Source organism: Bufo gargarizans, chromosome 3, assembly GCF_014858855.1.
Source record: "Bufo gargarizans isolate SCDJY-AF-19 chromosome 3, ASM1485885v1, whole genome shotgun sequence".
Taxonomy (NCBI): Eukaryota; Metazoa; Chordata; class Amphibia; order Anura; family Bufonidae; genus Bufo; species Bufo gargarizans.
The window spans coordinates 301403459-301417090 of NC_058082.1; the positions used below are offsets into that span (position 1 = coordinate 301403459).

The 13632-nt window shown below is 42.2% G+C and overlaps 1 protein-coding gene across 4 annotated transcripts in view; it reads right to left on the minus strand.

The window, feature by feature from the left end:
• The window catches only part of ERCC6L2 (ERCC excision repair 6 like 2), a 163355-nt gene that overhangs the window by 88139 nt on the left and 61584 nt on the right, over positions 1-13632 (minus strand). For all 4 annotated transcript variants that reach the window (XM_044286635.1, XM_044286637.1, XM_044286636.1 and 1 more), the window contains exons 7-8: positions 9675-9882; positions 7740-7880 (exon numbers count right to left, since the gene is read on the minus strand). In XM_044286635.1, the coding sequence (XP_044142570.1) occupies positions 7740-7880; positions 9675-9882 (349 nt within the window). The remainder of the gene's footprint in view (positions 1-7739; positions 7881-9674; positions 9883-13632) is intronic.

Below are 13632 nucleotides of genomic sequence, written 5' to 3' on the forward strand. Positions count from 1 at the left end.
ATGGAATCCTCATTAGTGATGGGTATCAGTGAAAATTGTTGTTGAATTTACAAGGACTACATGTTACTGTATCTATGTAGAATCTACACTGAACAAAAATATAAAACACAACACTTTCAGTTTTGCTCCCATTTTGCTTGTAGCTGAAACATTTTCTACATACACAAAAGACCCATTACTCTCAAATATTGTTCACGAATCTGTCTAAATCTGTGTTAGTGAGCACTTCTCCTTTGCCGAGATAATCCATCCCACCTCACAGGTGTGGCATATCAAGGTGCTGATTAGACCGCATGAATATTGCACAGGTGTGCCTTAGACTGCCCACAATAAAAGTCCACTCTGAAATGTGCAGTTTGATCACACAGCACAATGCCACAGATGTCACAATGTTTGAGGATGCGTGTAAATGGCATGCTGACTGCAGGAATGTCTACCAAAGTTGTTGTCCGTGCAATGAATGCTCATTTCTCTACCATAAGCTGTCTCCAAAAGCGTTTCAGAGAATTTGGCAGTATATTCAACCAGCTTCACAGCTGCAGACCACGTGTAACCACACCAGGACCTCCACATCCAGCATGTTCACCTCCATGATTGTCTGAGACCAGCCACCCAGACAGCTGCAGCAACAATCGGTTTGCATAACTAAAGAAATTCTGCACAAACTGTCAGAAACCGTCTCAGGGAAGCTCATCTGCATGCTCGTCATTCTCATCGGGGTCTGGACCTGACTGCAGTTCGTCATCGTAACCGACATGAGTGTTCAAATGCTCACATTCGATGGCGTCTGGCACGTTGGAGAGGCGTTCTGTTCATGGATGAGTCCCGGTTTTCACTTTTCAGGGCAGATGGCAGACAGCGTGTGTGGCGTCATGTGGGTGAGCGGTTTGCTGACCTCAACATTGTAGATCAAGTGGCCCATGGTGGCGGTGGGGTTATGATATGGGCAGACGTATGTTATGGACAACGAACACAGGTACATTTTATTGATGGCATTTTGAATGCACAGAGATACCATGACGAGATCCTGAGGCCCATTGTTGTGCCATTCATCCACGACCATCACCTCGTGTTCCAGCATGATAATGCATGGCCCCATATTGCAAGGATCTGTACACAATTCCTGGAAGCTGAAAACATCCCAGTTCTTGCATGGCCAGCATACTCACCGGACAGGTCACCCATTGAGCGTTTGGGATGCTCTGGATTGGCGTATACAACAGCATGTTCCAGTTCCTGCCAATATTCTGCAACTTCGCACAGCTATTGAAGAGGAGTGGACCAACATTCCACAGGCCACAATCAGCAACCTGATCAACTTTATGCGACGGAGATGTGGCCACACCAGAAACTGCCTGGTTTTATGAGCCCCCCCATCCCCCAGTGAGGCAAAACTGTGCACATTTCAGAGTGGCTTTTATTGTGGGCAGTCTAAGTCACACCTGTGCAATATTCATGCTGTCTAATCAGCACCTTGATATGCAACACCTGTAAGGTGGGATGGATTATCTCGGAAAAGAAATCCTCACTAACAGAAATTTTGACAGATTTGTGAACAATATTTGAGAGTAATGGGTCTTTTTTGTATGTAGAAAATGTTTCAGATCTTTGAGTACAGCTCATGCAAAATGGAAGCAAAACCAAAAGTGTTGCGTTCATATTTTTGTTCTGTGTATGTAGCCACCCATAAGACACATCCACAAAGAGCAGGCAATTCTACTTTTTAAGGGAATCTGTCATGTATGTGCAGTGCAATCTGCAGGCAGCATGTTATAGAGCAGGAGGAGCTAAGCAGTCTCATAAATAGTTTTATGGGAAAAGATTAAGGCTAGTTTCACACTAGCGTTCGTCGGTCCGCTCGTGAGCTCCGTTTGAAGGAGCTCACGAGCGGACCCGAACGCCTCCGTCCAGCCCTGATGCAGTCTGAATGGAGCGGATCCGCTCAGACTGCATCAGTCTGGCGGCGTTCAGCCTCCGCTCCGCTCGCCTCCGCACGGACAGGCGGACAGCTGAACGCTGCTTGCAGCGTTCAGCTGTCCACCTGGCCGTGCGGAGGCGAGCGGATCCGTTCAGACTTACAATGTAAGTCAATGGGAACGGATCCGCTTGAAGATGTCACCATATGTCACCATATATCTTCAAGCGGATCCGTCCCCCATTGACTTTACATTGAAAGTCTGAACGGATCCGCTCAGGCTACTTTCACACTTAGAATTTTTTCTAAGTTATTAATGCAGACGGATCCGTACTGAACGGAGCCTCCGTCTGCATTAATATGATCGGATCCGTTCAGAACGGATCCGATCGAACGCTAGTGTGAAAGTAGCCTAAGTATAACTTGTATTTCATTCATTTAAATCTCTTTCTATGCTTAGGAGTCCAGTGTGACGTCCTAGTCAGTGACTGTCCTTGTATAGGACCACCCACTGGACTCCTAAGCCTAAAAAAATATATAAAATTTATAAAGCACAAGTTATTCTGAGACTTTGCCCAAAAAAAAAAAAATATATATAAATATCTCCGAATATAAAGGCAAATACTTTGCTTCATTCACCTTGTAGCTTCTTTGAGTTAGAAAGCATTTTTAATTTGCTCAGATTTAAACCGAGAAATTGTATTACATAAAGAGAAAACTTTGGTCAGGGATGCGCTGTGGCCACATCACATTTATTCCTGCGTTTGGCATAAGTGGAGCCCCAAAAAGTTGCAAATTGTTCAATATTTAGCTTTTTGTGCTGCAATCCCAAAAAGTTTAAAAGTGGTTTACCAGGAGGGGTTGTAACCTAAAATTTGGGGAAGGACAGAAATGCTGGCAGTGCTACACACTACTCTGACTTCTGCTGGAGCTGGCTCTCCTACAAGAGCATTGACATTTGGCATGGCTATCTGTGACTGTTGCTAGCCAGCCACCCAAACTTGTGCGCTGCCTGCGGGCTGATTACAATGGGGAAATTCTGGTACGTTAGTCTTTATTCACACCCTAATTGTAATACAGGGGTTTTATTTTACATATTTTAAACAATTACAAGTCCATAATAAGTGTTATAATCTACCTATAGTGTTAAAAGACATAATATAAACCATGCAGCTCTTTTCAAGCTCTGGTTGCACATTTTTTTTAAATAAATCTACACAGTGCCACACTGTTTTGCACGTTTCTTGTAAGCTGTTCAAATGGCCATAATGACATCAGATAATTGCATGTTTCCTTAGTTAAGCCTGAATGAGTGTAATATTCCACCCTGCCAAAAACAACAGGCCCCCATATATCACAAAGTCATTAGAGCAATAGACAAATCATAGGAACAGACTCTGTAACGGTCTATCCCAAGACATGACTTTATAATGTTTCCAGTGGACTGGAGGGTATGCTTTATTTGTCTCTACTTCAGCAAGCAGACATAGACTATAAGGTCACAGATGTGTCAACTGTAGACTTCAGTGCCCGGTGCTCTAGAGTAGTCCATTAATGGGAAAGAAAATACCAAGATATGGAATATCGAGCGGAAATATTGTATAACTTACATTGCTTATATATATCATAGTGAAAAGAGCATAATATGGTGTCAAAATGTGTTTAAAAAGTCACCTAGGACCTGATTCTAAAATGGAACCTAGCATTTCTACTTCAATATACAGCTAGTAAAATCGCAGGCATCGTTTGCATCCTTTTATTACAAAACTGGTAAAGCACAGGCTTCCTTTACATCTCATCACAAACTGCACCGCCATTAGCCAATCAAGGGACCTTGTGTGCAGCTTGTCACTGACACTATAGAATTAAAGGGATAATCTTATCTTTAGACTTCCGGTACTGCGCAAATGTTTCAGGCAGGTGTAGAAAAATGTGCAAGGGAAGTAAGGCTAGTTTCACACTAGCGTTCGGCTGTCCGCTCGTGAGCTCCGTTTGAAGGGGCTCACGAGCGGACCCGAACGCTTCCGTCCAGCCCTGATGCAGTCTGAATGGATGCGGATCCGCTCAGACTGCATCAGTCTGGCGGCGTTCAGCCTCCGCTCCGCTCAGCAGGCGGACACCTGAACGCTGCTTGCAGCGTTCGGGTGTCCGCCTGGCCGTGCGGAGGAGTGCGGATCCGTCCAGACTTACAATGTAAGTCAATGGGGACGGATCCGTTTGAAGATGCCACAATATGGCTCAATCTTCAAACGGATCCGTCTCCATTGACTTTCAATGTAAAAGTCTGGACGGATCCGCTCAGGCTACTTTCACACTTAGCTTTTTTTTGCCAATATAATGCAGACGGATCCGTTCTGAACGGAGCCTCCGTCTGCATTAATATGATCGGATCCGTTCAGAACGGATCCGATCGAACGCTAGTGTGAAAGTAGCCTAAGAATGCTTTAAAAGATAGAAGTGTTAATAGTTTAATTTTATCAACTAACAAAACAAGACAACGAGCCCAAATATACAGCTAAGGTCATTAATCTTTAGTGTAAAGTAGAACAACAAGTCCTGGAAGTGATGATATATGGACTCCACAGAGAGCTGAGCTCAACATTATTGAGCCTGCCTGGGATTACATGAAGAGAGAGAAGGATTTGAGCAAGCCTACTTAGCCGTCCAAAATGTTTGGAGCAACCTCCCTGCAGAGTTCCTTCAAAAACTGTGTGCAGTGTACCTAGAAGAACTGATGCTGTTTTGAAGGCAGAGGGTGGTCACGCCAAATATTCATTTGATTTAGATTTCTCTTTTGTTCAGTCACTTAGCATTTCGTCAATAGCTAAAAAGAAATTATTAAAAGGGGTTATCCAACCCCTATAATGCCCACCAAAATGCCCGGGACTCTCATACTAGTCATACTTACCCGGCTCCCCGACACCCGCGTCACTTCTGATGCCTGCACTGCCACCACTGCATCTCCCCGTCGCTCGGATCAAAACACTTTAGTGGTTAGCTAATAGTGATGCTAGGGAGGCTCGTTCCAGTCACTGCCTGGTATTGGGTGACTTTCCCCCATCGCCGGATGTTTTGATCCGCACAACGGGGAGATGCGGAGACGGCCTTGTGGGCATCAGAAGCGACATGGGTGCCGGGGAGTGCAGTAAGTATGACCAATGTGAGGGGCATTATAGGGGTTGAATAACCCTTTAACTCTTCTATTTTTGAAAGCATTCTTACTTTGCAGCATTTTTCCACACCTGCCTAAAACTTGTGAACAATACTGTATATCCACAAGCCTGTAGATCCTAGTCCAATCATTGCTTGCATGAGAAATTAAAAGCTATGAACATCTTTGAGACATTGTTTTAGCAAAGCATTTTACTCCTTTTAGGCTAAAAATTATTTTTTCATTTGGTCTTTAGTAAAATGTTTACAGGTTTTGCTCTACAGCCTTTACTTTCAGTGTATCTGCAAAATAATGCTTTTTGTTTTACACTGTATCTGTCCGGTTGCTGCTCTAATGTGTAGCCCTTATCAAACTGATGTTTAACCACTTAAGGACCACAGGTTTATACCCCCCTAGTGACCAGGCCCTTTTTTACAAATCGGCACTTCACAACTTTAACAGTTTATTGCTCAGTCATGCAACTTGGCACCCAAATTATTTTTACCTCATTTTCTTCTAACAAATACAGCTTTCTTTTGGTGGTATTTGATTGCTGCTGAGATTTTTCGTTTTTCTGATATTAATCAAAAAAGACCGCAATTTTCTCCAAAAAAAAGTGTATTTTTAACTTTTTCTGGTAAAATTGTTCAAATATAATTACATTTCTATACCAGTTTGTGTCAGAATTTATTGTGCTACATGTCTTTGATAAAAAAAAATCCAATAAGTGTATATTTATTGGTTTGCGCAAAAGTTATAGCGTTTACACACTATGGTACAAAAATGTGAATTTCTGCATTTTGAAACAGCTCTAACTTTCTGAGCACCTGTCATGTTTCTTGAGGTGCTAGAATGCCAGGATAGTATAAATACCCCTCAAATGACCCCATTTTAGAAATAAGACACCCCAAAGTATTCGCGGAGGGGCAGGGCGAGTTCATATATGATTTAATTTTTTTTCACAAGTTAGTGGAAAATGACACTTTCTGAGGAAAAAAAAACTAATAATAAAGTTTCCATTTCTGCTAACTTCTGGCAAAAATAAATAAAAATCTCCCACGGACTCACTATGCCCCTCAGTGAATACCTTGGGGTGTCTACTTTCCAAAATGGGGTCATTTGTGAGGTGTGTTTACTGTTCTGGCATTTTGGGCGGGGCTAAATTGTGAGCAACCCTGTAAAGCCTAAAGGTACTCGTTCGACATTCGGCCCCTTTGCCCACCTAGGCTGCAAAAAAGTGTCACATATGTGGTATCGCCGTACTCAGAAGAAGTAGGGCAATGTGTTTTGGGGTGTCTTTTTACACATGCCCATGCTGGGTAAGAGAAATATCTCAGTAAATTGACAACTTTGTATAAAAAAAAATTAAAAAGTTGTCATTTTACAGAGATATTTATCTCACCCAGCATGGGTATATGTAAAATACACCCCAAAACACATTGCCCAACTTCTTCTGAGTACGGCGATACCACATGTGTGACACTTTTTTGCAGCCTAGGTGCACAAAGGGGCCCGAATTCCAATGAGTACCTTTAGGATTTCACAGGGCATTTTTACGCATTTGGATTCCGTGAGGGGTATGGCGAGTTCATGTAAGATTTTATTTTTTGGAAACAAAAAAACTAAACAAAAAAATATATAAAAATTCCGCTAACTTGTGCCAAAAAAAGAAGAATCTTCTATGAACTCGCCATGCCCCTCAAAAGTGATCTTTATAGCGCTGCAGCGATTTTACGGTGTTTATGCAGTGATCAGAAAAAATATATATTCTGTCACTGCGGTGGGGCGGACTGAACGGAAGTGTGCGCACAAGATCAGGTCTGATCGGGCGAACACTGCGTTTTTTGTAGAGCCTAAGGTGACCCTAATGTACTGATATGATCTGATTGCGATCAGTCTTGATCACTTACAGATACTATATAGTACTAATGCTGATTAGCGACAGTGATGACGCTAATCAGCGACTAATCAGTGACTGCGGTGCGGTGGGCTGGGCGCTAACTATCTAACAAGTAACTAACTGGCGGTGATAAGGGACCCTCACAGGGGGGTGATCAATGACAGGGGGGTGATCAGGGAGTCTATATGGGGTGATCAGGGGTTAATAAGTGACGGGGGGGGGGTAATGTGTGTGTGGTGCTTGGTGCTACTTACAGAGCTGCCTGTGTCCTCTGGTGGTCGATCTAAGCAAAAGGGACCACCAGAGGAGCAGGTAGCAGGTATATCAGACGCTATTTACAAAATAGCGTCTGATATACCTATTTGATTGGTTCTTTAAAAAATCTACAGCCTGCCAGCCAATGATCAGCGCTGGCATGCTGTAGTTAAACTTGAATACTGCGCAATCCTGTGAGCGCGCGTTCACAGGAAATCTCAGGTCTCACGAGATGACGCCAATAGGCGTCACTGAGACCTGAGAGCGCTGCCGTCCGGACGCCTATCGGCGTTACCGTGACGGCAAGCGGTTAAGAAAGACCAATTGAAAAAAAAAAAAAGATTTTTAGCCCAAAATGAGTAAAATGCAATGATAAAAAATTGCCCCCCCAAAGGTATCTATAGCCTTTAAGCAAAGAATTAAGAATAATTATGCGCAAAATAATTTAGCACACAAAAACATTATATCTTTTTAAATACAGATATGGACAAAAAGTTAACACAATATAATTTCCTTACTCTGTAACAACAATTTCTCCTTTTCTTGCCACTATTACAACTACACCGTTCACTTCCTCGAAGAACCAAGCTGACGTCTGGAGTCTCCAGGACTGTTTGGTAGACTGCCTTTTGAAACTCAGTCAAGGAACAGTAGACTATCTGTAAATAAATAAAAATACAATGGATAGATACAACTTAGTTTTCCTGTTTTTCTAATGAGGAATATGAAGAATATTCTTGAGCTGTGGGGATAACTTCACCCACCCTCCTGTCACCTTATGCACAGTAATAAGAAAAATTGTGTCAATCAGCTGGAAGGGACAGGACTATCTCAGCAGCAGGAGACCATTCTCACAGCAGGATTCCAGCGTTGCAGCTCTTAAAAACTACTACTAAGAGGCTGTGCGGGCATGCTGGGAGTTGTAGTTTTGCAACAGCTGGAGGCACGCTGGTTGGGAAACACTGCTCTAGACTTCAGTGCCCAGCGCTTTTCCATTAATGGGAAAGAAAATACCACTGCCTTATATAGAGGAGAAACATTGTATAACTGTGCTTAGATATATCTCATAGTGACACGAGCACAATATGGCGTCAAAATTTTGTTGACTAATTCACCTAGGAACTGATTCAAAAGGGGAACTTAGCATTTCCACATTCAATAAACAGCTAATAAAATTGCAGGCATCAATGTTTGCTTGCCACTGACACTATTGAATTAATAAAATAGAATAGATGAGAAGTTACACTGCTGGTCCTGCGAGGACGGGAAGAGAAGGGAGGGTGGCACTGTAATTGGGGTGCCAGTGACAGGTCAGTGTTTTTTAAACCCTGCACCCTGCCTGCTCATCTGAAAAGGGGGTTCCTGGTCTACAAAACCTCTTTCCTTTTTAATATTTATGTTGTATATTTTAAGAAATGTATTTGACATTTTTAGTACATTTTTTGGTCCCCCTAAAGATTTTGAAGGTGTATGGTACCTGCGGTGTTACCTCAAGCAGGATATAATAGGAGCATTAGGATGGTAGGCCCGATGTATCCAATAAAGTAATAAGCAGGGTGTTCGAGTGGTGATAGATCATCACTTCTCACCTCTCCTGTCCTTATACTATAAAGAATGATAAGCAGGGTGTTCGAGTGGTGATAGAAAATCAGTTCTCATCTCTCCTGTGTTCTCTCCTGTTCTTATACTATAAACAGTGATAAGCAGGGTGTTCTAGTGGTGATAGATAATCAGTTCTCACCTCTCCTGTCCTTATACTATAAAACAGTTATAAGCAGGGTGTTCTAGTGGTGATAGATAACCAGTTTCCACCTCTCCTCTGTTCTCCCCTTATACTAGTTATCTGTATGTTGTTCCCAGGACCTTAGTTAAAACGCTAGCTGCAATCAATTTGAAAACTGCGCTTATGCGCGTGTCAACACATTTTTGTTAGCAATAAGAGCGCAACAGGTGCGCTCATCCTAATGATAATCAATAATTATTATTTTACCAATTAGCAGCCTGCTAGATTCTCCAGTTTGCATTCTAAATTTCCCCAATTACTTAATACAACATATACTTCAGCATGTAGTAAAGTGGATTTTGAAAACACAAACAGAAGAAAATAAAAAAGTAAAAGGTTGTTTAGAAATGAACAGTATCATAGATGGGTTCTATTTTAAGTTGCAAATATTGCTAGAATGACAGAACACTATAGTGCTATACATTCCCATTATAGACCTCATATAAAACTGTTCTGTGGATGTATGCATTGTATCCTGTCTACAGTGCAGTCTGCATAGCTGTGTTCTAGATAAATAAATCAAACTCCCAATTGCCTACCACAGACACTTCCAAAAGAAGTTTCAGGGAGTCACCAAGCTAATTTAGTTAAAAAAAAATGCTGACCAAACCAGGTTCTTCCGATGTTTCTCCATCATACATTAAAGAATTTATAACAGTGGCTTACTAACCCGATCTTCCTTTTTTGGTAACTGGCTACTTATAAGGGCCTTGGTACGTCTTAGAAACAATGAAGACATTTTCGAAGCCAGCTTCTGCATCACTTTTCTTCCTGTAGCTAGTTCTCGTTTTGTGGCATTATGCCTTTGGCCAAGTTCTATTGGATGTGAGTATTCTTCGATAAACTGTTTTTTACCGCCTAAACATCCAGGCACTGCCCTAAATTACAATAAAACACAATAATATAATATTTTGCAGCAATAAATGAATGATCCATTAAATAACATCCTCTAGTACTGTTGTCTTACAGTGCTTGTGGCCACAGCTTGAACTCAACCAATATGTATGTATGCCTGAGATATGGAAAACTGGTTGTGAGCTATAGCTACAAGGACTAATGTAAGTAGATACAGTGATATGTACAATGCAGTAGCAATACACATACATAAAAATAAAAGCAAGAGATATATGAAATGTATATACACTTTTATTGGGCAGCTATTTATGCTATTACAAACCGGATTCCAGAAAAGTTGGGACACTATACAAATCGTGAATAAAAACTGAATGCGATGATGTGGAGATGGCAAATGTCAATATTTTATTTGTAATAGAACGTAGATGACAGATCAAACGTTTTATCCGAGTAAATGTATCATTTTAAAGGAAAAATACGTTGATTCAAAATTTCACGGTGTCAACAAATCCCAAAAAAGTTGGGACAAGTAGCAATAAGAGGCTGGAAAAAGTAAATTTGAGCATAACGAAGAGCTGGAAGACCAATTAACACTAATTAGGTCAATTGGCAACATGATTGGGTGTAACAAGAGCTTCTCAGAAGCCAAGATGGGTAGAGGATCACCAATTCCCACAATGTTGTGCAGAAAGATAGTGGAGCAATATCAGAAAGGTGTTACCCAGTGAAAAATTGCAAAGACTTTGCATCTATCATCATCAACTGTGCATAACATCATCCGAAGATTCAGAGAATCTGGAACAATCTCTGTGCGTAAGGGTCAAGGCCGTAAAACCATACTGGATGCCCGTGATCTCCGGGCCCTTAAACGACACTGCACCACAAACAGGAATGCTACTGTAAAGGAAATCACAGAATGGGCTCAGGAATACTTCCAGAAACCATTGTCAGTGAACACAATCCACCGTGCCATCCGCCGTTGCCAGCTGAAACTCTACAGTGCAAAGAAGAAGCGATTTCTAAGCAAGATCCACAAGCTCAGGCGTTTTCACTGGGCCAGGGATCATTTAAAATGGAGTGTGGCAAAATGGAAGACTGTTCTGTGGTCAGACGAGTCACGATTCAAAGTTCTTTTTGGGAATCTGGAACGCCATGTCATCCGGACCAAAGAGGACAAGGACAACCCAAGTTGTTATCAACGCTCAGTTCAGAAGCCTGCATCTCTGATGGTATGGGGTTGCATGAGTGCGTGTGGCATGGGCAGCTTGCATGTCTGGAAAGGCACCATCAATGCAGAAAAATATATTCAGGTTCTAGAACAACATATACTCCAATCCAGACGTCATCTCTTTCAGGGAAGACCCTGCATTTTTTAACAATATAATGCCAGACCACATTCTGCATCAATCACAACATCATGGCTGCGTAGGAGAAGGATCCGGGTACTGAAATGGCCAGTCTGCAGTCCAGATCTTTCACCTATAGAGAACATTTGGCGCATTATAAAGAGGAAGGTGCAACAAAGAAGGCCCAAGACGATTGAACAGTTAGAGGCCTGTATTAGACAAGAATGGGAGAGCATTCCTATTTCTAAACTTGAGAAACTGGTCTCCTCGGTCCCCAGACGTCTGTTGAGTGTTGTAAGAAGAAGGGAAGATGCCACACAGTGGTGAAAATGGCCTTGTCCCAACTTTTTGGGGATTTGTTGACACCATGAAATTCTGATTCAACATATTTTTCCCTTAAAATGGTCCATTTTCTCAGTTTAAACTTTTGTTCCGTGATTTATGTTCTATTCTGAATAAAATATTAGAAGTTGGCACCTCCACATCATTGCATTCAGTTTTTATTCACGATTTATATAGTGTCCCAACTTTTTTGGAATCCGGTTTGTATTTTTGCTGTCTACCAACTGCAGACCAAGACCTTATTTACACGTTCAGTGTTTGGTCAGTGTTCTGAATCAGTGATTGTTACCCCAAAACCATAAGTAGGACCTACATAAACTGACATTATATTGCCCATGTCGGTTATTTTGATTATTCCAGTGACAGCTGCCACTGCTCTCTTTAGAGTCTATCCTTCCCTGCTCTTTAGATGTTTGTGTAAGAATCCTCCAATCACTTCAACTGCGGCCACCTCCTCCGACTGCTCTAACCACGGGTGCTTCCGCCCACCAGTCCAACCGCGGCGGCCTCCTCCCACCGCTCCGATTTCGGTCGCCTCCTCCCACAGCTCCAACCGTGTTCACCTCCTCTTATTGCTCCAATTGCGATCCACTATCTTTTTGAGACTGAGACCTGTCTGACATTCCACCCCGGCCTCTCTGTGCTTGTGTTTCCCCCGTTCTTTCCCCATCTCTTGTCCTTTCACTGGTCAAACCAGAGTGGAAAGCTGCTTTCTGGAAGGTCGGGTCTGTTCTGTGTGTTGTGTGGAGGGCTAGGTATTCTCCTCAGTCGAGTATAATGACGTCCGTACTGGAATGTTAATGTGTATATAGCTCCGTGCACAGCGGTATCTACAGTCAGGTCCATAAATATTGGGACATCGACACAATTCTAATATTTTTGGCTCTATACACCACCACAATGGATTTGAAATGAAACGGACTAGATGTGCTTTAACTGCAGACGGTCAGCTTTAATGTGAGGGTATTTACACCCAAAGCAGGTGAACGGTGTAGGAATCACAACAGTTTGCATATGTGCCTCCCACTTGTTAAGGGACCAAAAGTAATGGGACAGAATAATAATAATAATAAATCAAACTTCACTTTTTAATACTTGGTTGCAAATCCTTTGCAGTCAATTACAACCTGAAGTCTGGAACGCATAGACATCACCAGACGCTGGGTTTCATCCCTGGTGATGCTCTGCCAGCTCTCTACTGCAACTGTCTTCAGTTCCTGCTTGTTCTTGGGGCATTTTCCCTTCAGTTTTGTCTTCAGCAAGTGAAATGCATGCTCAATCGGATTCAGGTTCAGGTGATTGACTTGGCCATTGCATAACATTCCACTTATTTCCCTTAAAAAAAACTATTTGGTTGCTTTTGCAGTATGCTTTGGGTCATTGTCCATCTGCACTGTGAAGCACCGTCCAATGAGTTCTGAAGCATTTAGCTAAATATGAGCAAATAATATTGCCCGAAACACTTAAGAATTCATCCTGCTGCTTTTGTCAGCAGTCACATCATCAATAAATACAAGAGAACCAGTTCCATTGGCAGCCATACATGCCAACGCCAGGACACTACCACCACCATGCTTCACTGATGAGGTGGTATGCTTAGGATCATGAGCAGTTCTTTTCCTTCTCCATACTCTTCTCTTCCCATCACTCTGGTACAAGTTGATCTTGGTTTTATCTGTCCATATGATGTTATTACAGAACTGTGAAGGCTTTTTTAGATGTCATTTGGCAAACTCTAATCTGGCCTTCCTGTTTTTGAAGCTCACCAATGGTTTACATCTTGTGGTGAACCCTCTGTATTCACTTGATTGTTGACTTTGACACACATACACCTACCTCCTGGGGAGTGTTCTTGATCTGGCCAACTGTTATGAAGGGTGTGGTCTTCACCAGGAAAAGACTTCTTTGGTCATCCACCACAGTTGTTTTCCGTGGTCTTCTGGTGTTGCTGAGCTCACCGATGCTTTCCTTCTTTTTAAGAATGTCCCAAACAGTTGTTTTGGCCACGCCTAATGTTTTTGCCATCTCTCTTTGTTTTGTTTTTTCAGCCTAATGATAGCTTGCTTCACTGATAGTGACAGCGCT